General features: G+C 49.7%; 1 protein-coding gene across 3 annotated transcripts in view; it reads right to left on the bottom strand.

The window, feature by feature from the left end:
• Positions 1-26,830, bottom strand: part of Tbc1d22a (TBC1 domain family member 22A) — a 324,253-nt gene that overhangs the window by 37,317 nt on the left and 260,106 nt on the right. For 2 of the 3 annotated variants that reach the window (XM_076853389.2, XM_076853390.2), the window contains exon 12: positions 774-869. The exons of the other annotated variant lie outside the window; for it this stretch is intronic. In XM_076853389.2, the coding sequence (XP_076709504.2) occupies positions 774-869 (96 nt within the window). The remainder of the gene's footprint in view (positions 1-773; positions 870-26,830) is intronic. 3 annotated transcript variants of the gene reach the window in all.

Raw genomic sequence — 26,830 nt, 5'->3', positions numbered from 1 at the left:
GGGGTGTGGCTGGAAGAAGTGGTCACTGGGGGTGTGGCTGTGGGGTGGATATTCTGCACCTGGCGCTGGAGTCTCTCTGCTTCCTGAGCGCCGTGATGTGAGCTGCTGTCCTCTGCCACCCTCTCCCGCCATGATGTCCAGCCTCACCTCGAGCCCTGAGGACTGGAGCCGGCCTTCTCTGGACTAAGACCTCTGAAACTGCGAGCCCTCGAATAGACCTTTCCCCCTACAGTGTGCTGGTCAGATCCTTCAATCACAGCAGCAAAAAAGCTAAGACACATGCTCGACGAATCCTCTGGTAAGTGGGTTCGAGTACAGCTCTCCTGCTAAATCACAAAGGAGCTGGCTCAGAGAGACTCAGACCTGTCCCAAGGTGCACAGCTGCCAGGAGGTCTGGCCCGACAGAAACCCAGGCATGTGGCTTCTCATCAGGCACCACCCCTTAGGCACCACAGTCCAGGCACAGTGAGGAGACTTCTTCCAGGGTCATACTGCCACTGTCCAGGGTCATGCTGCAGAGGGCATGTGCTGGCTCTGGGGGGCTTATTACACTCTTAACAACTCAGGGAGCTGGCGAGTTACCTGCCATGGCCCGCACTGTGCCACCAACTCTGTGCCCTCCCCACAAGGAGCTTCCCGGCAGCAGGAGGCCAGCGGGGACATGACCAGCACTCTTCACGGCTCCTCCACAGGTCACCCCAGAACCAAAACTCATAAAACTCTCTCCCTGCAGAAAATCAAATGTAGGCACTTCTAAAAAAATGTTTACTTACTTGAAAATCTCTTTCTTCTAGTATTTCTTTCCTCCATCTCACGAGAAAAGCAGCACAAACGTACAAGTGGAAATGAGAAAAGCCCTCGGGTTCAGACTAAAAGAAAAAACAAGCGGGAGACAGATTCAATGTGTGAGCCATCAGCCCAGCCGCAGCGCTGTCTGCGTGATGGGGCTCATCCAGTCAGGTTCAGGGAAAACCAAAGTGGGCGTCAACCTGCTCACTTTTACTTGATGACTTAATTTCAAAATTTGCGACTCATTAAAATAAACACCATTTTCTCTTTATGTACCAGCAGCCTGATAATTAGGACGGGACGAGCAGACCAGGCTGTAGGCAACGTCAGAAATAGCTGCTCATCTTCTCCCAGCACAGATGACAGCCAGCGAGGATCAAAGGCACACCACCCAGCCAGCGCTCACTCCAACCAGGCGCAGAATCCGCTCCTGGGACGACTGAGAGGAAGGCATCTTCCATCTCAAGGAGGAAACCAGCCAAGAAGCTGAGAAGCTGGCCAGGTGGGCCCGGGGATTTGCAGGGCAGGCACTCCAAGAGCCTGGTCCAGGGCCTGGTTCTACTGGGTGCTAACAGAGCAAGGAGCTGGGATAAGGCTGGGCCAGGAGGGCACCTCACACCCCCTCTCTGGGCCAGGCACACCCTTCCCTCTGCCTTCTTTTTCTAGTCACCTCCTGAAACCCAGACCACTGGCCTCCTGGAGACCCACCCAGAGCCCCAGCCGCCCTCCCAGCAGGATGCCCCCATCCCTTACCCAGTGCTACCACAAAGTGCCCTCTGCTGACTGCTGAGGCTGGGGTGCCCAAGACACCAGTCCCCAGGGTGCCAACGTCACCATTCTGCCATGCCACCTGGTTCCTACACAAATGTTCTCACCAGTTCATTAAGTTAATATAAACAAAACACATGACCCTTAAGATGGGGACATGCTTTGGAACAAGATAGGGGATAGAAAATAGCAGGTGTCTGTGTGCGTTTGGGGGCTGTGATTCCAACATGGTGGTCAGACACTTAGGTGAAGACCAGAGAGGGTGAGTCCTACAGACACGGGGCAGGGTGTTCCAGGTAGATGTAACAAAGACCCTGGGGCCAGAGACTCCCTGAGACTCCAGAAACCAGCAGGGCACAGGGCGCAGGTGTGAAGCAGAAGCTGAGGCTGGCTGGGAAGGGAGACCAGGCTAGGCTCCCCAGGACTCTGGCCACTGCCTGCTCCTGGGAGCCTGGGAGCTCTGGGCAGGGCAAGGATCCCACGGGGTCTCCCACTGGGAACAGACAGGGCAGAGGGCAGGGTGAGGAAAGGCACAGTCAAGGGATGGGTAGAGGCATGGCCATTAAGAAACCGACTGGTGTTAGAGATGTGGGCCAAGCAGGGCAAGAGGCTTGTGGGAAGAGGTCAGACTCCAGATGTGGGCTGAAGGCTGAGCCAACAGGAGGCATGTATGGGTGCAAGGAAAAGAGGATCAAGGACAATGCTCCCTGAGAAGAAGAAAGTCTGCGGGAGTTTGCAGGCAGCAATTGGTTGAGAAGGTCATGACTTCTTCTGTGACATGCCAAGTTCAAGATACCTGCTGGACCTATAAGTGGAGGTGCCAGGTGGCCCTAGGACATGAGTATGAGACTGGCCACTGGAGGCCAGAAATAAATGCCGATGACTAAAAGACCTAAGGAGTAGCCAGGGAGCAAAGGGACAGTCAATGGAGTGGTCCATGCTGCAGAAGGGCTGATGAGGATGGACACGGGGAGGTGACGTGGAGGTGAGTGACATGGAGGTGGTGGGAGGCAGGAGAGCTGACCAGTGTTGGCCACTAGGGCAGGAGTGGAGTGTTTGCCTCTCGGCGCACTGAACAGACACACTGGGCAACACTCCTGCCTCCACTTCCTGATCCTGGAAGGAGCCGGAAGCCACTCTCCACAGACAGTGCATTCCCAGGCCTTTGTAGGTCAGAAAGTCCCCTCCCATTCCTCACTCCCTAGAGCTCATGGGACAGTTACGGAGCAGGGTCCAGTGACTCCCAGCAACCTGTGCTCCTACCACAGGATCCTGCTCTCCTCCAAGCTGTGCCCACCTCGTCTGCCTGCAAGAACCTGACTTGGCCCAGCTTGCTGCGCACCACGCAGGAGTCCTATGTTCCTATGTGCAAGACTGGCCTCTGACTTGTTTACAGACTCTAACAGGCCTCCACTTACATTTCCGAGGCTGTTCTCAGGTTTAAGAGCAGGGTAAGCCTGCCTTCCTCTTCCATTCCTGGGCAGGCACAGTCTGCACCGACATGGGTCCTCTGAGTGTTGGCTGGATGCTCCGGCAAAACAGGCAGGGCCTGCTGCTTTGTGGAAAGTCTTTCACTCCTGATTTCATCTCTCGTTTTTACTGAATGTTTTCTAGTGCATTACACTTACAGACAGTGGGGCTCATCCTGATGTGATCGTACGCAGTCAGCCAGCACCTCCTTATTCCTCCCTCGCCCCGCCCCCTCCCCGTCCTCTACTCTCCGGGTATTACCTCAATTTATTTGTTTCCTATAATTATAAAACAATTCAGACTTTCTCAGAGCTGGGAGCAAATTTGTTTTTTCCAGGAATTTGTCATCCAAATTTTCAAATTTTTTCATAAAAATCTATTTTTCTTTAAATCCCCTGCTTCATTTGCAACATTATCCTACTTGCAATTCTTAATACCACTTTTTTGTGCCAAAGCACTTTCTTCCTCATAGTTATTAATCACCTAGAGGTTTGATTTCATCAGTCTTTTAAAATAATCATCTTTTGATTCTGAGGAGCAGCTTCAGTTTTTCATTAGCTTTTGCTGCTATCTTTATTGTTTCTTTGCTGCTACTGACTTTCTCTTTTCTTTATTGTGGATATTTTAAACATACAAAAGTGAGTCGTTTCTATTGTTTTATCAGTTCTTGTTCTTAGAACATTAGTGTTTGCTTTTCCTTGCGGTGTAAATGGCAAACAAGCCTGCCTTTTTTTTGTACTAGGGATGGAACCCGCCGGGGCCTTCACGTCCTCAGTTCTTTCTCAAGTTTTGAGACGGGTTTTGCTCGGCTACAGGGGATGGGCTTGGTTCACCCCTCCTGTCTCAGCCTCCTTGTGGTGGGACCGCAGGCCTCCGCCTCCTTCTGAGGTCCCCCTGGGGCTGCCCTCCATGGTCTCCAGGAGTCCAGTCTGCCTGACCTCTAGGGAGGTTCTGAACTCTGTGACTGCCTTGTTGGGATCACAGCTTACTCTACCACTGTGTTTTTACAAATCTACACACAGAAATCAGCTGGTTCTGTTTTGCCCTTCAGCTTCGGCTGGGAGGGGTTTGTAACTTTGAGTGGTTCTGTCCCTTCAGGTGGATGAGCCTGGGTTTCTGGAGTAGAATGTGACTGAGTTCACAAACGCCCAGGAGGGAGCATCTTTGGAGACCAAGAACACAAACCCTGGTGCCCAGGTCCTGGCTGTCACTGTCACCTGTGACACCATGCCTGGCCTGTGTCTCAGTTTCCTCATTTGTAATATTGAGAAGATTAAACAGACAGTGAAAGCACTCAGGATAATGGCTGGGACACAGAGTGGCCCACACCCGCCTGCTGCCCCCTGGGTATGTCAGTGTGCATTCTGGGATTCATGGAGACATTCCAACAGGCTTTGTTTAACCAGCCAGCACCCAAGGCGTCAGAGCAGATTCACAGAGTTAAAATCTCCTGTAAATCCTCACTGGTTCTTTCAACTGCTTTTGATCTATCAATAACTGAGAGGTGGGTCAGAAACACTCTACTCACATATTTGGAAGCTATGTCACTAGGTACACACACATTTCAACGCTGTTTTACCTTCCTGGTGTTCTGAACAACACCAATGTCAATAAATATAACCACCTTTATCTCAAACAACACTTCTGTTTTGAAGTCTTTGGGGTATGGGGGACACCGAGCAGGTGTCTGGTGTGACCGAAATTACATATAAGTTTTTGTTGGGTAACTTATTTTAAACAGATTTACTGAAGTGTGGCATACAACAAACTTCACACATTTAGTGTCTATAAGTGATAAATTTTGCCATATGTAAAAGGCTATCACAACTGAGATGGTCAGCGTCTCCCTCACCAGAAGAGTGACCTGTGCTCCTATCTCACGGCGCCACTGCCTTTTAGATGAAGGAGGAACTCCCTCCTGGGATGGAAAGCCTGGGCATGCTGGCTTTCGCTGAGTCCCGCCAGCCTCCCGCCCTCTCACGCTGCCACGTGCCAGCTCCTTTCCAGCCACCACTGGCCCTGATAGGGCTGCGGTCCCACAGGGAAGAGCCCCTGAGCTTCTGGGCCGGCCAAGTCCCCTCTCTGCCCTCAGTGGCTGTCCTGCCACTTCTGTCCAAGGGCCCTGGCAGTCTCTGCTGCTGTATCCATGACTCCCTCAGTGTCACTGTCAATGGTCTCACGTCCAATCTCCCACTGGTCTCTGTGACCCCTCCTTTGCAATCCCTGCCCCAAGTCCAATGGCAGGATTAGAGATGGAATAAAATCGCATGCTTCCCCAAATCCACTCATTCACAGCCTGCGTCTGGGGACTGGCAGGCGGCAGTAATGGATGCTGGACAGGGAGAACCTGAACACATCTAAAGAAACACGTTTTTCCTTTTAAATATTGAAGGTGACCTGAACAGCACAAAGACCCTTAAGGCCCCGGGGAGCCAGCCCTAAGAAACACAAGAGCAGTAACGAGCATCTCAGACTCTGGGAGGGAAAGGTCTCCAGGGCACCAGGTGTCCCACAACCCTTCTTTGCAGAATCCAGCTTCCACTCTTGGCTTGCTTAGCAGCCTTTTGTTTACCCAGCCAGTGCCCAGGCCAGCCCGGGCCAGCCCTCCACCGCTCGCTGGATGCAGCTGGGCCATAGATTCTTCAGTCCACAGATGGCATGGGGAGGGGGGATTGAGTTTAAGTGGATCATTTGTCTTCAGTGGCTCAGGAAGTTACATTCTAATATCAATTTGATAAAGAAAAAAAAATCCCAGCATAGATGGAAAGGGGGCTTCTGCTTTAATGGAGCTCAACCCAGACAATTCATGTCACATCCCAGGCAAGGTATATGAACAGGGGGCAGGGGGTGGGCAGCAGCTATATACCAAAGGCCAGTCCTTGCTGCCCTACTCAGCCCAGAGCCTGTGATCGCTCAGGACAAGTCAACTCATTTCCAAGTCCCGCCAGAGCCCTTCTCTCCCCTAGAATAGGCTTTGACTCTGTGAGGCCCCTGGGGGCTGCTGGAAGGACACTGTCAAGCCCAGTTGCAACCTGCAGAAAAGCACAGCCCAGGGCCACTCCAGCACAGCACCCAGCTGGGAGGGCAGGCTCTGGGAAGCTCTGGACCTGGCAGGCCTTCTGCTCCTGGCTCCCTGCTCCTTTGGAAGCACCCCATGCCAGCAGGCCTCACCTGCAAATCAACTTCTTCCCAGTTCCCAAGACTCCAGACTAGATGGGGAGGGCATGGAGGGAGCCAGAGATCTGGAAAGGCCACTAAGAAAAACTCTCTGGCTGACCTGGGGTCTGCCAAGCAGGGGAAGTTCCCAACCGATGGGGGGAGCAGGGCGAGCTTCCTCCTCCAAGCTCGGGACAAGCCTTGAGCTCATCACCTGCAAAACGGGACCCTTTCCCTTCTTCCTGCAGAAATCCAAGGAGACCCAGTTGGAAAACACCATCCCGTACATAGAACTTTCCAGATTGGGGTGGGGTGCTCAGCTGCTTCACCAGCTGGTTTTCAGGACATCACTGGAGAAAGGATGGCTGCGGGACCACAGTGGTCATGGTGTGGCAAACTGGGCAGTACAGAGCTGCCACGGTCCAGGCTTCTCTGGCCCTGGGGTCGGCCCTCAGGAAAGGTCAGCCCTCAGTTACCCTCGGGGCATTCAAGGCTCATCCTGCCTAATCAGCCCTCCCAAGCTGGCCCCGGGACACCGCCATCTGCACTCATAGCTGGAAAAGCCCCAAGGACACGGCCAAACCCCAAAGTCTAAGGGCTTCAGAACCAGCTTGCCCCTATCCTGGAGGACCTGGATCCTATCACCCTTTCCCCCAGGGACTCTGGCCACCTCATTTCACAGGCCAGGACTGGAGCATTTGGGCCCTGAGGCCCAAAGACTCCCCTGGGCTGGCACTGGGCAGAGATATGGAGAGGAGAGTAAAGGCCAGGCCTAGTCAGGACCAGGCAGACAGGCTCTGGAGGCCCAGGGTCCGCCAGCCCAAGGGAGGCAATCCCCAAGCCTGTCCTCTGCCCTGGTTTTGGCCTGCAGGCTGCGGGGGTGGGGCGAAGCTCCCGGCTCCCTGCTTCGCCAGGCTGCAGAGGAAGCAACTCCTCAGCCAGCAGTTCGAGAGCATCTTCTTCAAGACAGTGATGGGTGATGAATGTGGTTCTGATTAATACAACAAAAGAGAACATTTTGGCAAGTTTCGTTCCAGGTTATTTCAGTACCACCCTGTCTTAGTCACTAATTAAGAAAAAGCAGCTCAGATAGACTCCGTGACAGTAAGTCTGCTGGGCCAGACCGCATCACAAGGCCCAAGCACTCCCGAGAGCACTGGGCAAATCCGGGTGATGTTTTCTCAGCTTTGGGAAAGAAGACAAATAGGACTCTTTTAAGCAGATCCTGGCAGGCTCATACGCTGTCTTACAGAAGCCCAGAGCTAATTTAGCTAATGCTCCTGCTGTCTACCCAGAGACGAAGCCATCATCCTGCACCCGCCTTGAAGAGGTCTGCTCTGGCAGAGGCACAGCAACGTGCAAATCAGGGAAGGGCGCCGGCTCCGAGGCTGGAGCACAGGGGGCACACGGGCCAGCCAAGGTCAGCCTACAACAGCAGGGAGGGGCCAGGAGTGAGCCTTGGAGACACCAGCTGGGTTCCAGCCCCTCTGCTGTGTGGTCCCAACCACCATCCTTCTGCTGCCCTCCATCCCAGGGCTTGCCCCCTGCACCCTCAGCCCCAAGCGTCCCCTCCAGCTCCGCAGGGCTCACTGTCCTCTTGATTTTCAGCCCATTCCAAATGCCCCGCGGGAAAGGCCCTGGGGTGGGGGTCTCAAGTTGCTTCTTCCTACAGATGAGGACACAGGTGCAGAGCCCGTGGTGGCTCACAGGGTCCCACTTCAGGTCTCTGTGAAGGCAGACCCCAGGGTGCAGTGCACAACTGAGCCACATGAGCAGTGGCCCTGGAGCAGAGACCCACAGGACAACTTGCTGTCCTCCCATTTCTATGAAGCAGAGGTGATGCTGCATCGTGCTCCTCTGCCCTGCTCGGGTCACTCTACTACCGCATTCTCGTCCCCTCCGCTGCCTCCCTGCCTCCTCCACCCATGGATCTCTGCGCTGTCTTGCTCCTCCAACACCTCCCAATATCCTCAGAAATGAGACCATGAGACCTTGTGCAGTCCCTTCCCTCTCTGCAAGGCTCTTCTTCCCAGCTGTCCTCTGAAGTCCCAAGAGGCCAGGGCCACACCCTGCACAGTACCAAGCAGGCGTCAGGACTCCTGACTTCCTGAGGGCTCAACTTTCTCCTCTGCATCCACTTGGGCACTGTAACTCCCTAAGAGAGGAGCAGGAATTTGCTTTAGAACATTCTTAACTGCTGGTAAGAATTTTCAGGTAGAATAAAATAGCCAAGAGACAGATTGACAATGTAAGTGTATTTATAAGATTTTCCTTTAAAAGACAGTTCCTATAATTCTAGTAACATGTTCTCCTTAAATTTGAGTTTTTCTGTACTTTTCAACCTCACAGGGGTATTACTGGAAAGTAGAAACCACACATTCAAAGTGCACAATGGGGTGTTTTGAGCACATGTGTGTGGTAAACAGGCCCCACAGTCAAGTTCATTAGCATCTCCACACCTCTCATAGTTACCTGCATGTGTGACCAAAACACCTAAGATTCATGAAATTCATCTTAGCAATTTCCACCCTACCACACAGAATTTTAACTACAGTCCCAGTGCTGTCCCATCTCTAGAGCTTAGTCACCCTGTATAAACAAAACTTTGTCCCCCTCGACTAACATCTCTCCATCCCCTAATCCACAGCCCCAGACAACCACCATGCCAAAAGTTCTGTGAGTTCAACTCTTGGATTTCCACATATAAGTGAAACCCTGCAGTAGCGGTCCTCTGTGCCTGGCTTATTTCACCTGGTACAATATCCTCCAGATTCATCCATGTTGTGGCCAATGACAGAATTTCATTCTTTTTTAAGGTCAATTAATATTCATACCTAAACATCATATATCATAAATACTGCATAATGCATATATTGTTAGATATTACATAATTAATATAGATGAGTACTTATCACATTTCTCCATGCATTTACACATCAACAGGCACATAGCTCTCATAAATAATGTCACAGTGAACAAGGGAGTGCAGGTACCTCTTATAGATATTGATTCCACTTCTCTCAGAGATTGCTAGATCATGCGGCAGTTCTAATTTTTAATTTTTGAGAAACAACCTACAAACTGTTTTTCATAATAGCTGTGCCAGTTTACACTTGCCCCAACAGTGTACAAGCAGAAAAGCCACTTTAACACACCCTACACTGCAGCAAAGGGAGGCGTGCACAAAGCACACTGAGCACTGTGTGTAACTGCAAAATAGTCGGGAGCAACATGAATGCCTTTCAACAGGAGAATGGATAAAGTACAGCAGGTTCAGACAGTATAACTAACAGTGTGCAGATAAACCAAACACAGCTCTAGTCATCAACTGAATAGGAAAAATATAAAGTTGAATTAAATAAAGCATTGCAAAAGAGAATATTTAAGTATGATGTAATTTTTAAAAAGTTTTAGAATGTGGATCCATTATGATACTACATTTGCTTATGGATATGTATATGGCAAATACACTAATCCATGTTTAAAAATAATATAAACCAAATTCAAGGTATTTATCTCTGAAGAGGAAAGAAAAGCTTTCAATGGTATATGTAAAATTTAATTTCTAAATAAGAAATAAACAAAAGACCTGAAGCAACACTGATAAAAGTTTTCAGACGTGCCGGTGCTGGGTAGTCAGTATGCAGGTTCTCATTAGGTTGTTATCTACACTTTTCTGTGTACTTAAAATTTTTCATAATTAACAGAAAAGACAAAGGACTAATTTGAAATGGTCTTTTCTAGTCACCATCAGATCTTCCATTTGAAGGGCCCACTAATCTATGTGGTCCAGGCTCTCGGGCCACAGGACAAGGCTCCAGAGCAGGGCAGGTCCACCTGCCCCCTGATATCATGAGAGCCTGGCCGCCATGCCCTCAGGCCAGCCCTGCCCAGCCCTTCTGCCTGGCACCCAGCATGGAGGGCAGACAGTCCTCCTTCAGTTCTGTAGGTTCGGGGGACTGTGGGTCTGCCTCTGAGGAACTGCTAGCATCTGTCGGGTTTTTGAGAGAAGCACAAAAGAATGACCGTCCGGGGAAAGAGCTATTATTCCTCTCCCTCAGTGACTGGCCACCCCTAAGGCCTCATGGCACTGTGAGTTGCCTTAGAACGAACGGCATACTGGGTTCTGCGGTGGACCTAGTTTTCCTTATGATAAAGCTCAAATTAAAAATGACCACAGATTTACTAAATGCAAGTCACTTACATATGACTTGTGCTCTGTAAAAACAGGGCATCAGCAAAGAAACAAGTTTCCTTCTATTTTTTATGGTAGAGAAATTATGGTAAAAGGAACAATTTTTAATTACATCATTAAATTTCCCAAATAAATTTTGGCACCTACAATAAAAAAAAAAACAAGATGAACTGCCTTGTGGCATTGGATTTCCCCGTGTATATGTATTTATGTAGATGGATTCAAGTGCCGGGAATTGTTTCTTATCCTTTGCTCAGATTCAAGAACATTGACTTCAGCTGTGCAAGCAAAATCTTTGCTTGATTTTCTCTGAAATATTCATCACCAGGCCATTGCATGATACAATTACCCACCAGTAATGCAGAGCACGGTGCTTTTACAATTCACACCAACGTGCCCACGGCTGGGCATGGGCTCGTAATGAGGACTGTAAATCACATGTCATTACGCAGCCAGATTCCAAAGCCTAAGTGGGCCTGGTGCTCATCCAGCCAGCATCAAAGTGACTGATCTATTATCTCTGTGCCCATCTAGATTATCTTCTGCCAGACAGTTATTGGCATGTGTCCATCCATGTCTGAGAACATCCCAGCTAGTTAAATGACAAAGGTCACATCCAATAAAATTCAGTGAGTCACAGGGCTGACTCTGGCCTCTGCAGCCTTGGGAAGAGAACGGGAAAGAAGACGGCTGCCGAGGTCTGCCGCCTGCTCCCAGGGTTCTCTGCCTACTGCTCTCAAAGCATCAACACTGCCCAACTGAAGCCAGTCTCTTAAAACCACATGGCCCAAGAGAAAAAACATGAAATTATGAAATAATTTTTTAAATTCTTAATGGATATTTATTATTCAGTTAATGTATCAGTCAGAGTCCAAAGAAATAGGACAGGACATACAGGTGTGCGTGCATGTGTGCGTGTGTGTACATGTGCATGTGTACGAGAGAGACAGTGAGACTGGTCTTGAGGAAGTGGAGGTTTGGTGAGAACGAAATCTGGTGGAACACGCTGTAGGCTAGAGCCCGGGAAGAGCAGCTGTCGGGTTCCACAGCAGACTCCCTTTTTCTTCTGAAGGTGAGTCTCTGGCCTACACAGGCCGTGAGTGACAGGATGAGGCCTACCTACACTAAGGAGGGCCATATGCTTTGTGCAAAGTCCCTGGTTTCATTGTTCATCTTATCCCCAAAACACCCTCATCAAAACTTCCAGAATAATGTTTACTCAAATACCTGGGCACGGTGGCAAAACTACGTTGACATGATGATGCACCATCACAGTTGATGGCTCAGATCAAGGTCCCTCTGCCATTCCAAAGAACACTGTCTGCAATGCTTGTTTCTAGATCCTTTAAATATCCGATTAATTAATAAGAAATCAACACTGCCGGAGAAGCTACAAATCCCTATGGCTCTAAAATGGGAAGTGGCCCCCAAGTTCCTCCAGTGGACACTCCAGGAGCCCGGAGAGTCTGAAGTAAGGGCTCCACAGGGGCCTCTCTGTACACCTGCTCTGGGGTCTACTTCTGGCCCTGCCAGGAAAGGCTGACCCTGAAATGCAAAAAAGCCATTTTTTGCATGGACTCAACCATGAAGGGTGATCTTCATTTACATGTCAGTTTCCACAGGGGTCTCAGGACAGCTGTGTGGTCCCCCAGGCAGGCAATCCAAGCCAACCGCCTGTGGCCCAGCAAGGATCCCAGGGCTGTCACCAAGACGCATGGCGGAGGCAGCTCCTATCACAAGTGCACATCACAGGGCCACACTGCCTCCAAATGCCTGTCTCCTTTGCAGATGAAACCAGAGACGCCCTTAACGCTGCTCAGTCTCGACCTCCATGCGCTGAGCGAGCTCTGCTGGACTGCGGGCCAGCACAGGTGCCGGGAGAGGGAGCAATCTGCTGAGCTCAGCTCAGCTGCCCTTGTGACACACCCTCCCTGTCCCTAAGCTGCACATCACCCACCCATGACTGGCACCTCTAAAAGACACTGCACCACCCCTGCGCCTCTGGGCAGTGTGAGAGGTACTTTCACTGCCCTGTCAAAACTAATAAACCTATTTTTAAAAATTCTGCCAAGGACACTCCTGGCAAGTTCAAAGGGAAAAGATCTTGCTGTGGGCCCTGATTATTTTTCCTTTGAAGCAAGAATGACACCACACCAATTAATGACTCAAAGCCTCGGTTCCCCCGTGGAGCCAACTCAGCTGAAAGGGCAGCAGGTCAGGGAGGGGGCAGGCAAGCTGCCCCTCTGGGGGAAGGGCTGCGGCGCCTCAGGCAGCTCTCCTGGGAGGCCTACAGGTAGGAGGCGCCACCTGTACAGCACACCCTTATTTGTTGGTCTCTCCAGGACTCCTGAGGGACCGTTCTCTGGGCCCTGCTCCTGTGTCCATGCAACGCCTCAGCCAGACCTGGCACCCAGTCAAGCCCTTCTGCTCCTATGGGAAGGGCAGCTGCTGTAGCCAGACAGGCTGGGCCACGGCTCCTACCCTGACCGCCCCCCCTACAGAGCAGCACCCTCTTTCCAGTATCAGTCCCAGAAAGAATCAGAGGTGAGGCTGTGCAAGCTCTCAGCAGAAGATGCTGGTGGTTGAAGGAAGGTGAAGTGATGATGTGCCCATGCTTCACAGGAGCACCCATCTGAAAATTGTCCCCAACGCACAGCTCAGCCCAAGTGAACTTCAGTCTCCTCCACCGGGAAATGGCAGAGCTGAGCTGAACAGACTAGGCCCCGGGGTCTGCGCTGCCAGGCGCCACTCTGCAAAGGCTACAGCAGCCTGCCAAGCACCTGGACCACTGCAAAGAGCCGCAGGGAGTCCACTGCCCCCAGGACGCCTTCCAGATCCCTGCGCTGCTCACTCCCAGGCACCGCCGCCTGCCTCTGGCATGGCATCTGCAAATGATCCCTGCAGAAACCACCAAGGGGGTTGCCAAGGGAGCAGAGGCTTCTAGCTGCTGGCACCAGGTGAGCTTCTCAGGTAGTGTCCACCCAGAGAGGGGACAGAGCCACTCATTCCTTAAACAAAACAACAAAGGGCATTTGCCTGGGCCAGCGTGTTGGGTTTTCAACATCACTGACTGGGATCTCCCAAAGTTATTCAGCTACAGAACACGTGGGAGGGACAGCAGTGGCAGAAATGAACAGACACACCACCCTGGAAAGACGCCGAGATGGAAAAACCCAAGCATCTCAAATGCTCTCTGACTGCAAGCTCCTCGGGACAGGGGCTGAGCCTCCTGTGGCTGGAGTCCTCCACGCCTGGCTCTGTGCGTGGAGGCTGGCAGGGTGGCCAGATGTCTTATCTTAGCACCAGAACAGAAATGGAGCCTCTTGGGGGTGTGCTGAGGAATCTTCGCTTTTCACAAGCTCCTTGGAGGGTACTCTCAGGAGGCAAAGGTGGAGAGCCACTTGCTGGCCTAAGCTCCAGAAGTGAGGCCCTGACCACCCTCCTCCTGGGTCCCTCTGGGTGCAGCACAGCACTTCTACAAATAGCAGGGAATCAAAAATGACAAAGGTCACGAGACAGTGAATTCATTAATGCGCTGCCAAAGTTCCAAGTTACGTCCACAACTGGTGCCTCACCCTGACCTGTCCTGACTGCTGAGACTCACTGAGGACTGAGCGTTGAGGGCCTCAGACCACCAGCCTCAAACACTGGGACCTGTCCCCTTATAAATTAGGCTGTTAATGTGACTTGTATGGCTTCGAAATCAATTTGAACAAAAGGAATCCACATTCACCTAATAGTCATTCTCTGGGGAATTCACAGATTTAGAGAAAATAGAACAACAGCGAGCAGAATTTCTTATGAGCTAAATTTACACTGTGCTGTAGCCCAATACCTGGAACAAGAGGACTTAGAACACTCAGCCTGCCCGTGGGCTCCAGGTCCTGTCCCCCGACTGCTGTGACCACCACATGTCCCGGCCTCCCTTCCCCCTTGTTTCCTGTTTGGCTTTTGTAGAGAACTGGTCTTTTGCCTTGAAGGAGGTTTGCACTCCAAGCTGGCTGCCATCCTTGCCACAGTGAGTTCCACCTTCCCGGTTTCTGGCACTTGCTGGAAACTGGTTCTGGGTTTGGGCTGGTCAGATTCAGATCGACTGGTGTGTATCTGAGACTAATGCTTTCACAGGACGGAGTTCTCCATATTTCACTATGTCAGGAGGCAGGACGTCTATGGTCTCCTTGTGAGGCTATGATGGATTGGTGGGTCCAGCTGTTGCCAGGCAGGGCCATCCATCAAAACACAGGCCCAGGTGTTGCCAGCAGGGCCACCCACTTCGGGGTTCCCTCTGCTGGCTCCCACCCTGTCTGGGAGCACTGCCCCACCCATTCCTTCCTTCCTTAGAGCAACACAGCACACACTCACTCTCTCTGCGTTTACAACTGCATTTTTTCTCAAAGGAGTTACATGTCTTCAAAATCCAGCTATCTAATGCAAGGAAAGCAAAAGGCTGCCAGAGTCTTTCCTCTCATTCATCAGTTGGTGCTTTAGCAACCTTCCAAGGTGGACGAGTAAGGGTTTTACTACCCATGGCTCAGGATGCAGTGGCTGGCTGGTGTCAACCTGTGCCAGCCCTGTCCACGAGGCCCAATCCTTCCAAGGGAAGCTCGATGCTAAACTGCTGTGGATGGTTTTCCTGACTTTCTATCTGTGCCTGTGGTTTTCTTCTGGTTTTGAGTTGAAATAAGGCTAAAATGACATATGTATTAAGGAAGGGTCTTTAATCTGCATTATGTTGCTGAAAAACCACTCATATTGCTCCACGTGGCTACAGACTACTGCTCTTACTTTTCCTTGCTTCAACCATGCCCCATGACTTATCTGTCCATGCTACCTCTGTTCCACACTACCTAGGACTAAAGAACTGTATTCAATTCCAACTGCTATTCATTCACATGGCTGCAAGTGGTGTCCAGAGTGGACCAGGGCAGTGCTGAGGACATGTTGGCATGGAATGAACACCTGTGAAATAGGGAACGACCTGCCCAGCTTTCCCAACCAAAGCTCAGCTCCTTTCCAAAGCTGATGCACAGATTTACACTCCCACCCCTCTGCCTCCCTAAAATGTAGTGGTAGCTTGCCTTTCACTCTGATGCAGTGCCCTTCCTTACCTGCAGACACACTCGGAGTTCGTTGCAGGCCACCAAGCATCCCCCGCAGGGGTCTTGGGGCCAATGGCTTTGTTCAGAGGGTCTCCCCTGAGCCTCACTATCTGGGAAAAACTTGGCATCTTATCTGCCTCGAGTACTTGGAAGGGTCTCAAACATGGAAGCTCAAGTTCACTGGATTTGAAAAATATGACGTCAGGGTTCCACTAACTGGGTTTTTGCTTTCTTTCTTTTTTTCCTGGGCATCTAAGGATTTCCAGCCAGCACTTTAAAGGATTTTTATTACCTTTTTTGTTTTTTGATGTATAATTTAAAATAGAGTGAAGCGGTGCTGTTTGATGGGTCTGGTCAGAAGAACACCAGGGCAATCCACATCCCTATCCTGCCAGGGGCTCCTGCCACCACTGCTGGGGTGGGGGTGGGGGGTGGGGCGGCTCCTGCTCTGAGTCCACCATAGGGCATTGGGCCTGCGGCTCCCGAGTACCACACGCATGAAGTGTGCAGCGCGCTTCCCACTGTGCTCTGCTCTGGGGGGTCGACATGCTGCTCTGGGATTCCCCACGTGGTTTCTAAGCAGCGCTGCAGTCTGCCCACCCGTCCTTCTGCTGCTAAAGACGTTTCTGGGTGCCAGCTGACACAGATGACGCAGCACGACTGTGTGTGTGTGTGTGTGTGTGTGTGTGTGTGTGTGTGTGTGTAAACATTCATTTCCTGTTTGAATACCAAGGCAAGGAGCTGTGAAGCCACAGAGGAGTGAGGTCCTGTCCTCGGGAACAGCCAGTTTTCCAATGTAGTGGCACCACCTAAGGCTGTGCCTGGATCCTGGCGAACACTCGGTGCTGCCCTCTTATCAGTCATCCTGACAGGCATGTGGCTGCACTGAGGTCCACTCTGAACCTCCTGCTGGGGAGCACACTGGGCACTTTCTCAAGAGCTCCCCAGCCACTTACTGCCTGGGGCTGGGAAGCATTAACCTGGACCCAGTTTTGAATGGGGCACTGAACCATAGGAGGCTTCATATAGCCTGGTGGTCCCTGGTCACAGAGGTACTATGATCCTCTCCCCCTGTGAGTCTCTTGCTTATTCTGGAGTCACTTTGCCTCATTATTCCATTATCACCCTTCTGCCGATACCACTCTTGTTCTGGCAGTTCCTAAGAAAGCCTTGACATCAGAAGGTCATGTTCTCCAGTTGATGTCCTTCACAAAATGTCATCTCCACATAAATTTTGGAATAAATTTGCCAGTTTCTACAAAATGGCGCCTTACCGCAGATCAGGTCTGCTTCAACCTCTCCCAGCCACGGTCCTGACACCTTCCTTGAGTAGCCTCAGTTAAATGTCTCCCTACATACTTTTATGGCTTTTGAAGTTATTAATGGTATTAGTTTCTAGTGTTCATTGCTAATATGCAGAAATACCACTGAGTTTGGCATATTAACCTTGGATCCTGCATTGTTGTTGTTTTTTTTGTGGGGTGGGGGTTCTTTAAGATCTTCTATCTGGGCAATCAACTAGACAAGTAACTTTCCCCTTACTTTATTTCATTCTCATGCCCAACTGCCCGAGCTATGCCTTCCAGGACAGCCTGAGTCTGGTGAGGAGAGTGAAAACTCCCACCTCCTGCTCACCTGGGAGGAAGCGGTGACAACACCACCACTGTGATGCAGATTGGAAGGCTTCCGGTGACGTTTCAACCGTGGAACTGCTGTCTATCCTGGTTTACTGAGAGTTTTCATCATGGGTGGGGACTGAATCTTGTCAAATTCTTTTTCCACATCTATTGACGTGATAGCCTGGTTTTCTCCTTCGCTCTGTTAATGTGGTCAATTATACTGATTGATTTTTTAATGCTAACTCAACCTAGCATGTATGGGATAAATCCAGCTTGTGGCAATGTTCTGTCGTTTTACATGTTAGTTGATTCAAGTTGCTAATGTTTTCAAGGATTTTTGCAGCACATATTGGTTTCTAATTGTCCTACAATGTCCTGTCTCCTTTTGGGATCTGAACTATGGAGACTCCTAGAAAGAGCTGGGAAAGGTCCCTTCCTCCTGTGTGTCCTGAAGGAGATGTGTAGCGGAGGTGTTCCTCCTCAGTGTCTGAGTGCCCCAGGACAGTCCCTGGGCCCGCGGCTGTGTTTGTCAGAGGCTCTTAACGAGGAGTCTCTTTTCAGACGTGCTGCTCCTTGTGCAGGGTCGCCTGCTGCATCCTTCATGCCACCTGCCATTTCATCAAGTTGTTTAGTCTGCTCTTATGAAGTTGCTAATGATATTATCTTTTTAATTTCTGCAGGATGTCTAGAGATGTCCCTTTTGTGTGTGGTGTTAGGACCCCATAGCCAGACACACACATTTTCATTTTCGCTCACCAGGCTAGGCTGGAGTTCTTGAGGATTATTAATCTTTTAATCTTACTGATTTCCTCTATTGCTTGCCCAGGTTCTATTTTACTAGTTCTACCCACTTCATTTTTATTTTCTTCCTTCTACTTCCTTGAAATTGAATTGTCTTCCCTCATCCCCAGTGTCTGAAGGCAGAGGCTAAAATGACTGATTTTAAATGTTCTTTTCCTTCCCACAGATGGGCTTTTAAAGGCATGCCCTCGCTCTCCAGGCACTGTCCTAGATGCACCTCACAAACTCAAGTGTGCTGTATTTTATTATCCAATCAGTTAAAGATATTAGCTGTATTTCTGATTTCCAACTTAATTATGTTAGGGTTCAATAACACATTCTGTATGAATTCAACCCTTCAAATTTTTATTTATGGTCCAGAAAATAGACAACCTTGGTGGCTGATCACTGTGCACTCCGAATGTTACCAGATATTTGCCACTGATGAATGTATTATTTTATAAATGTTGACAATATCAAGGAAGCTATATGCTAATTTCATTTAAATCTTATGTATCTTTACTGATTTTTTTTGTCTATTCAACCCAGTAATGTCTGAGACTGAAAAATAAAAATCTCTAGTTTGGTTTGACTATGATTTCTCCACTCCTTTCAAGCCTGCCCATCACTGTGTGTGTGTCACATCACTGAAGTGTTCACATTCAGGTAGTCATGTCTTCTGGGTCAACAGAACCTTTTTCATTAAACATAGTCCTTATTCCACGCTGGTAGAAAGGCAAAATGTGTCCTGAACTCTCTTCCATCTGATACTGATGCAGCCAGCCTTCCTTTGATTGGTATTTGCGTGGTACATCTCTCCTCTATCCTTTTTTCTACCCAGGTCACTATATGTAAAGAGGTCATTAATCAACACCAGAGAGTTGGGTCCTGCTAGCTCACTCAGTCTGATAATCTCTGTCATTCAACTGAAGAGTTTAGCCGTTCACATTTAACATCACTGAATGTGATCGGACTTAGTCTATCATCTTCCTTTCGGTTTCTGATGATCACGTCTGTGTTCTGTCTCCCCTACACTTTCTGCCTTCTTTTGGATTAAAACAATATTTTGCAGTACTCCATTTTATCTTATTTTACAACTATGTGTTATTTTGCTAGTGGTCATTCCAGGGTTTATAAATAGTATCTCTTTGACTGACCTCAGTTTATCTTTGAAGTTACAGTTATATTATGCCACTCCGCATATAAGAACTTTGTGAAAGTATACTTCCACTTACCCCATTCTTTCCCTTGAGATATCATAAAAATGTTTATAAATATTTTTCTAGGATTTTTACTTGTTTTTAATGGAAAGTTGCCTATTTCATTAACATTCTAGGATGAAACTACAATCTTTCTTTATGACAATGGCTGCTCACCCCTCACCTGCCCACTCAGCAGTAATAGGCCCAAGCCAAAGCAAGTCCTGCTCTCCTGTCTGTGCTGTAAGGAGTCTGCAGGGTCTCTGCACAGCTGCACGCACACTCCCCAGCAGCAGTCATCCATGCTCCTGCAAGCCCCTGCAGCCCCAATCCCCTCTACCCTGCTCAGCAGCTCCAGAGGGGAAGGCAAGCCCACAGGAGCACTCAACCACAAGGAAGACTGCAAGAGAAGACTCTTGACTAGAACTGATTGACCATGAAGAGGCTGCCTGTGAGGAGGCTGGTCACTTCATCACAGGTGTTTCAGTGAAAGCCAAATAATCAACAAAAGGGGACGTGACCAAAAGGAATCTTCCCTGGGAGGGAACCACAAGGCAGCTCCAAACTCCCAGGATAGCCATGGCAGAGAGCTGTGCACCACAACTGTGCCGCACTCCATCTCCCTGTCTGTTGGCCTCTCTGCATGACAATCCCAGGATGACTCATGTTGTTTCTCAGCAGGGAAGCTGGAGCATGGGGCACGGCACGTGCACTCTCCCCAGCTCTCCAGGGAGGGCCCACACTAGGACACACCAGTGTGATCTTCATTCTTTGTTTACACTTATCTTAAAAGCAAAAGTCTCACAGTATGTATTAAAATATTCTCACGTCCCTTCTGGAAAGGGCTTGGAGAGTACAAACACCGTGGGCAGAGGAGAGGGGAGCAGGCATGTGGCCAGGAGTGCAGGCTTCTCCCCTGGGCACTGCCCTGTACCTCTGCACACCAGCCCACTCCTCTGAACAGGTGGGAAACAGCCCCGTGCTCATGCTCTGTCCCCCTCAGGGGTGGCTGGAAGAATCAAAAACCACCCTCGTGGACAGTCCAGGAATAGAGCGGAGCCCCACAGCACTGCTGTGACAGGCAGCCATGCAGGGAAGGATTCCCTACGATAGAAGGGACACTGGGCAGGGCAAGGGACGGCTCAGACAACCATTTCCAGGAAACAAACAACCATTTCCCTGTGCCAACAGGGGCAGCAGAAGAGGCCCAAGTGGTACCCTGAGCACGTGCCATGTGCCAGGCCAGACACACACCAGCTTTTACTGTCCACAGTCACAGCACACAGGTTTCCCCTCCTCACTTTAAAGAAACTGTGAAGATGGGTAGACTTGGGCACTAAGCCACACAGCCAGTTACTCTCCTACAGAACCATCTCTGACCCCTCCTAAGAAGCTGCCTAGTGCTCAATGCGCTTCTGCCAGCACCGTCTTCAGGCTCAGGGGTGCAGTTGCCGTGTTGTGTGTCCAGCTCCCCCAACAGAGTGTGAGCTCCTTGCCCACAGAGAGAAGGAGCACCCCCAAGAGTCCAAGAACAGCATCACCAGGTGTAGAGCTGAGCTGAGCAGGCCACGGAGCCCCCGCAGATCAGAGGCACAACTGCCATCACTGTCACATTCATTTATTTTGTATTAATCTCGTTCTGGTACTTGTGTCATTTTTTTCTCTCACAGAAGCACCCACTTCTCAGATGACTCTACAACCTGTTCTTTCCAAACCAGACTTTTACCACAGACCCCTGGACTGACCCAAAACATTCGTAAAAGGGAAATCCAAACTGCTCGCCTTGTCGCCTCCCTCAGCCTGAAGCAGCCAGAGTGGTCATCATCCATTTCCTCTACAGCAGTAAGGGTTCCCTTATCAGAGGGGGGAAAAGGTAGCTGATTATTAAAGAAAGGGAAATGGATAGATACCACTCCCCATGGATCACCCTGTTGCTAACAGCCTCAGGGGAGGGGAGGACGGCCCCCTGTGGCTCTCCTCCTGCCTTTGGCCATTAGGCAAGAGAAGAAAGAAAACCTAGACTCTATAAACGGGCAGGACACCCCCACTCCCTTGGGCACCAGCTCTGGACCCCCTGATCTCCAGGAGTGTGTCTGTCTGTCTCTGTTCTCTTAGATGAAACTTATTTTCTTGGAAGGAAAAAAAAAAAAGAGAGAGAGAGAGCAACAGTAGCCAAAGGGCACCCCCTGCAATAGGCAGGAGGGCTCTCCACAAGGCCCTGGGGAGGGCCAAGCCATAGCAACCAGGCCACAGATGGTAGGCAGGTCCCTTAGCCATAGGGACCACACCCAAGACCCAGACTCTGAGTCCCTAGGAGAAGTCCCCATCCACCGGGGACAGAGAAAGAAATGTCTAGGCAGAGGAGATGACATGTGTCCATGGAACCCAAATGGTGGACTGGGGCATGGCTAACAGAACAATGGAACCAAGTGTGCCAGCTTCCCTCACAAACTTACACCTTCTTCTTTGAAGAGAATCTGGATTTTCAGCTAGGCCAATGGGCCAATGGCCTCAGGAGTAAGTGGCCACATGTCCACTCTCCTCTGTGGCCAGGTATGGTCGTGTGATTCAGTTCTCCCACAAGATGTAAGTAGAGGTATGTGTGCAATGTTCAGGAAGAATCCTTCAGGGAGGGACACAATATCCTTCACCAACTCCTCCTTCCTGCTGGCTGGGACAGTGACATGATAAACAGAACACTAGCTGCCCTCATTAAAACAGCCCAGCGGCAGGCCTAGGACTGGGGCTCAGCGGTAGAGTACTCGCCTGTCATGTGTGAGGCCCTGGGTCCGATCCTCAGCACCACATAGAAATAAATAAATAAAGGTATCGTGTCCAACTACAACTAAAAAATAAATATTAAAAAAAAAAAAAAGAGCAGCAAGACACTGTCTCTGAGTGCCATGGCCACTCACCTGCATACGGCAGCTTGGGAGAGGGAGATGTTATTCTACTTTGTTCAAGCTGGTTTTTAAAATTTTTTTTCATTTGTCATATGTAGCCAAAATAACTGAACTGACACATACAGGGAGAGCAAGAATACAGCTGCGGGAGGAGCGGGACACAAAGTGGGAGGAGGGCAGGTGAAAGAGGCCAGGAGCCCAGCCAGTCCTCGTGGTTTTCCAGCATGCACCCATGTATGCTTTTAAATTTTCAGATGCAGAAGATTTCCTGTGGTTAGGTATTTCCTGTTGTATTACTGGCTACTGTTTTAAATGCACCAAGGTGAAAAATCAGTATTAATTGATTGAGACTGGCTTTGTGGACTGGAAGGTCTTCAATTTGTGCAGTTTACACTACTCTCTAGCCTCAGGTGCAGGGTCTACCTTTAACCATTCAATTAAGCTTGTTAATTGTACTGCTCTGGACTTCCATGCCTTCTAATTTAGTGGTGGACTTTAAAGCTACTGTGATTATACATGTGTCTGTCTAGGTTGGTAATTCTGGTAACAGCTGCTTTACACATTGTAAGGCCAGGTTTCTTAGGTGAATCTATGTTCAGAACCATTATATATCTCTAGAAACATTCTTTCTATCATCATGTAGAGATTTCCAACACTCTAATACTCTTTGCTTTGAAAGCCATTTTGTCTGCCATCTATACAGACACTGCAACCTTCCTTAGTTGGGATCTTCTAATTATGAAATTTAAAGTCCTCTAGGCCCTTGTGAGTTCAAACCCTGGCGCAGGTCAACAGCACCTCCCTCCTACCTTGCCTGCTTTCCCTTGGCTTCTGGTGACTACTCTGCTTTCCTGAATTTGAGTCTGCCTAAGCACTCTACAGCTCTTATGGGTCTTCCAGGATGGTAACATCCCATACCTAAAGCCCCCACTCATCCCCAGAAGTGACACAGCAATGCGTCTCCAGCTCCAAGCTGAGCACGCCGGCTCTTCACTGCTCCCTTGGTTTGGTCTGATTTATCTGGGGGCGGGGGCTCACTCAAAGTTGAGATCAGCAACACGATGCATAGGCTAGATGAGCTAGATGGCAAGGACCCCTCACACCACAGGGAGCCCTCTAGGTATTATCTGGTGGGCAATGGGGGTGCCAGGAAGGTAGCAGAACAGCTTCCAGATGGTGAAGCTTCTGGCCCTCAAGGACAAATAGCACTGTGACAGCACCATTCACAGGCCCTTGAAAAGTCACCTCAAAGAGCACACTAATGGAGTCCACCGTGCAAGGAGGGGTGCTGGACACACTGTGGGCATCGATTTTTCTAAAACCTACACACAAAAGTGAATTATTCAGTTGAGTGGATGTAGCTTAGGAACAATGACAGACACATTTCACACATAAGCCTATTTTTCTCCAGAGAAAAGACTTAGGAGTTGCCTGGGAAAGGTTAAGACTTGGAATTAATGAAGTGCCTGCTTCCAGCACCTCCCAAGTTGTCATAGAGACACATCCAATTGGAAATCACTGACAATGGCCACAGCTTTCCCCTAAGTCCCCCTGACAGAGGTGGTCACACACAGTAAGGAGGAAATGGGGGAGTCCATGGGGCCTCAGGGCTCTTCTTGGCTAGTTGCTGGGCAGGTCTCCTATGCAGTGCAGGCCTAAGAGGCCAGACAAGGTCTTCAACCTCTGCACTGTGCTGCTTGGAACGAGACCCATAGTCAGTATCAAATCTGAATCATGTCCTCTCAGTATTATGTGCTCTAAAAACCTAACATGGAAGAATGTCTTCGAGGCCTACCAAGGAACACAGGCAGTCTGCCTCTGCACCAGCTGGACCCAGACTGCTCCAAGACTAGAGTGCCTGTGTCACCAATGCCTGCCCCATGGTCTAGTCTAGGTGGCCAGGTTTGGGGAGATTGTGCCCTCTGAGGAAACCTGGCCTTACAAACACCAAGGACTCAGATGTCCCAGGCCCGGATACCTGAGTCCTTGTGGTTTGGGGGTTTTGACCCACAGTCTCAGGCTGTTCGCGACCATGCTCCAGAGCTCTCTGGAAGACATGCAGAGATGGCAGAGGAGGCCTGCGTGAGTAGGGCACCGGCTTCCCCTAGGACCGCTCTGCTATAAACTGTGGGATGTGGTCTCTCTTGCTCCTGCAGGACTGTCACGTTCTGAGTAGGCATGCTACAGAATGAACCCCAGAAAGGCATGGTGTTACCGTGTTAATAAAAATGCCAACAGCATAGAATAGACTTGGTACTTCAATAACTTGAATAAAAATAGCTGCTTTCCACAGCCTGCAACAACATTCGGGGATGTGGTTTCCTCAGAGTGCACAATCTCCCCATTTCCTGCTGAGTTTTCTGGGTCACACATATTTCTTCACCAAGTCTATACTTCTGCTTCAATAGTTAGAAGAGTCTTTCAGTATCATTTTTCCTGGAATAATTTGTTATCCATCATTTTTATGGAAGCATTAAATTTTAAGAGAGAATTGAGAGGGATAGAAAATCTACTACATATTCCAGCCCCCAAAGAAAGCCTTTAATAAATTTAGAACTTCTCAGTTTTACATTCAAATCAAACCCAAGAACCAAAAGGTTGTCTGGAGCTGTCCATTCTTCACCTGGGAGTGTGGGGCCCACTGCCCACCCTGTCTGCAACTGGGCAATGGCTCAGGAGGCCCTCCCCACTGGCAGGGAAGGCAGGTCTAGTGGCCCAGACAGTGGATGCATTGCCAAGAGGCCAGCCTCAATGGCTAGAGGACAGGGCCTCCCTGTCCTCCACTAAACACCTGGCAGGTATTTACGAGTGCTCCCTGTTAAATCAGGCTGGAGTGCCAGGACCCACGGCACCCCCCAAGCTCACAGCAATGCCAGAATTGTCCCTGCCCTCAAGAACCCCTTGGTCTAGATAAAGGCAGGCCCAAGACGGTGGCACTGTGAAACCACAGGAGCTGACAGTTGAAGGCCCAGGGCGAGGAGCTGCCCCAGGAATGCAACCATGGTATCCACAGGGCTGCTTGTCTTCCTGGGCCCACCAGTTCCAGCCACGGGGAGGACCAGCCCCTCACTGCTGGAAGCCAAGGAGGTTGTGACAAGAATACCCCAGGCTCCTTGTGAGAATCACAGTTCCTGGTGGAGAGCACAGTGAAGGAGGTAGAGGGGCCAAAGGAGAAGCCGCCGCCTGGCCAGGGCAGCCTGGGCTGTAATCCCAATGCCACACCAGCCAGCCAGGAAGGCATCCCCCGACCCACAGCCCTGGACCCCACAAGGGCAGCCTCTAGGCCGGGCCTCTGCTTTGGTGGGCCATCTGCAGGCACACTTTTCTGATCAGGCTCAGACAGACCAAGGGAACAGAGGCCTGCTCCCAGCAGGAAGCCAGGCATGTAATTTGCAATACAAAAAGGCAGCCAGTCTCAGGAGAGGCTGCCACAGAGCCCATAGAGCAGCACACACTTTATCATGGCAACCAGGATGACATACAGTGAGCAATGGCTCCTCTACTTCAAGAATGAGAAGATTGATGTCTGCATCAGATTGACTCTCTGGACTCAGAAATTCAAATGAGGAAATAACTTTTATTTATTAGGACTGGCTTGTTCTTTTCCTCTTTCCCAGAACTTCAACAAACCACAGCTATAAAGCATTAGCAAGTGTTTCTGGATTGATAGATCAAATCACAGGATGATTAATGGATGGCGGATCATTTGAAAGGAAAGAATGGAAATGGTAGGGTTGATCCTTCCCTCCGCCCCTGAGCTACAGCTTTTCTTTCTAACTAGGACAGTAGAAGCCAAAAGTGTGGTGCAGCCTGCCCAGGAGCTGGCCAGCCAGGGACAGCACAAGCTCAGTCTAGTGTCCCAGGCAGAGAGTAGAAGGGGGCCACAGCCTAGGGCAACCTGCTGCCGCCTGTCTCAAGCCTGGGAGCTGCGAGCCTTACTCCCTGGGCCCCAGCAGCACTGATCAGAAAAGGAGCTGTTTGTGGTGCTTCTTGTGCAGTTCCTGGGTGCGGAGCACATAAGCAGCTACAAGTACACGTGGCTCCCAATGAGGGGGATTATTATGGTTTTTACTATGTCCTTCAACTGTTTGGGAGATTAGCCACTAAAGAAATCTTTTAAGTTGCTCATTTTTTAAAAAAGGACTAAGCATGGAGTTCAAATAGTTACATACAGGTCTGTCACTTTAACATCAGCCCCTTAGGAAGTGTTTATAATCCTGACTCCCAGAATCCACTCAGGCCATCTTAAGTGGATAACTCAGAATAGACATGGTGAGGTCAGCTCTGGCTCACAGCTGCTGGGACGGTGACGTGGAATCAGTGCTTCTGCATCACACAGACTGCACCAGCAGCTGCTTGTGGTCGCAGGACACACTGAGAGGTTACAGCAGTGGGACAGTCTGCCTCAAGGGCAGCACTGCCAGAACCCTGGGTCAACTAGGGGCGACCGCGCATCTCTCCTGGACCCGGCTTTCCAAGTTCATTTTCAGGATCAGATTTGTCATAAAGACACACGTGAACCTGTAGGTTCTTAGCTGAAACTCTTTCAGTTTGAAATGCCCAAAGTTTCACTTGGTAAGTTGGTCAAATTAACTCCTCTAAAAACTCGCTTTTGCAACTTTTGTTGTATTATTGGATTTTGCAATAGGAGTTATTTTAACAATGTATGATATAATTAGCCACTTAATGTTATTAAGAAAATTTATGAGCCTTTATGAGTTGAAAAACTGCACCAAATGGTATTTATTAACTATCTGGGACTAAAAATAGGGTCCTATAGCCTTGGTGAACCACGTTTAAAAAAATGTATAGTCACAAATAATATGTCTAATTATGTATTAAACTAATTCTT

This window comes from Callospermophilus lateralis, chromosome 4 (assembly GCF_048772815.1).
Source record: "Callospermophilus lateralis isolate mCalLat2 chromosome 4, mCalLat2.hap1, whole genome shotgun sequence".
NCBI lineage: Eukaryota > Metazoa > Chordata > Mammalia > Rodentia > Sciuridae > Callospermophilus > Callospermophilus lateralis.
This window is presented reverse-complemented; position numbering and strand designations above follow the sequence as displayed.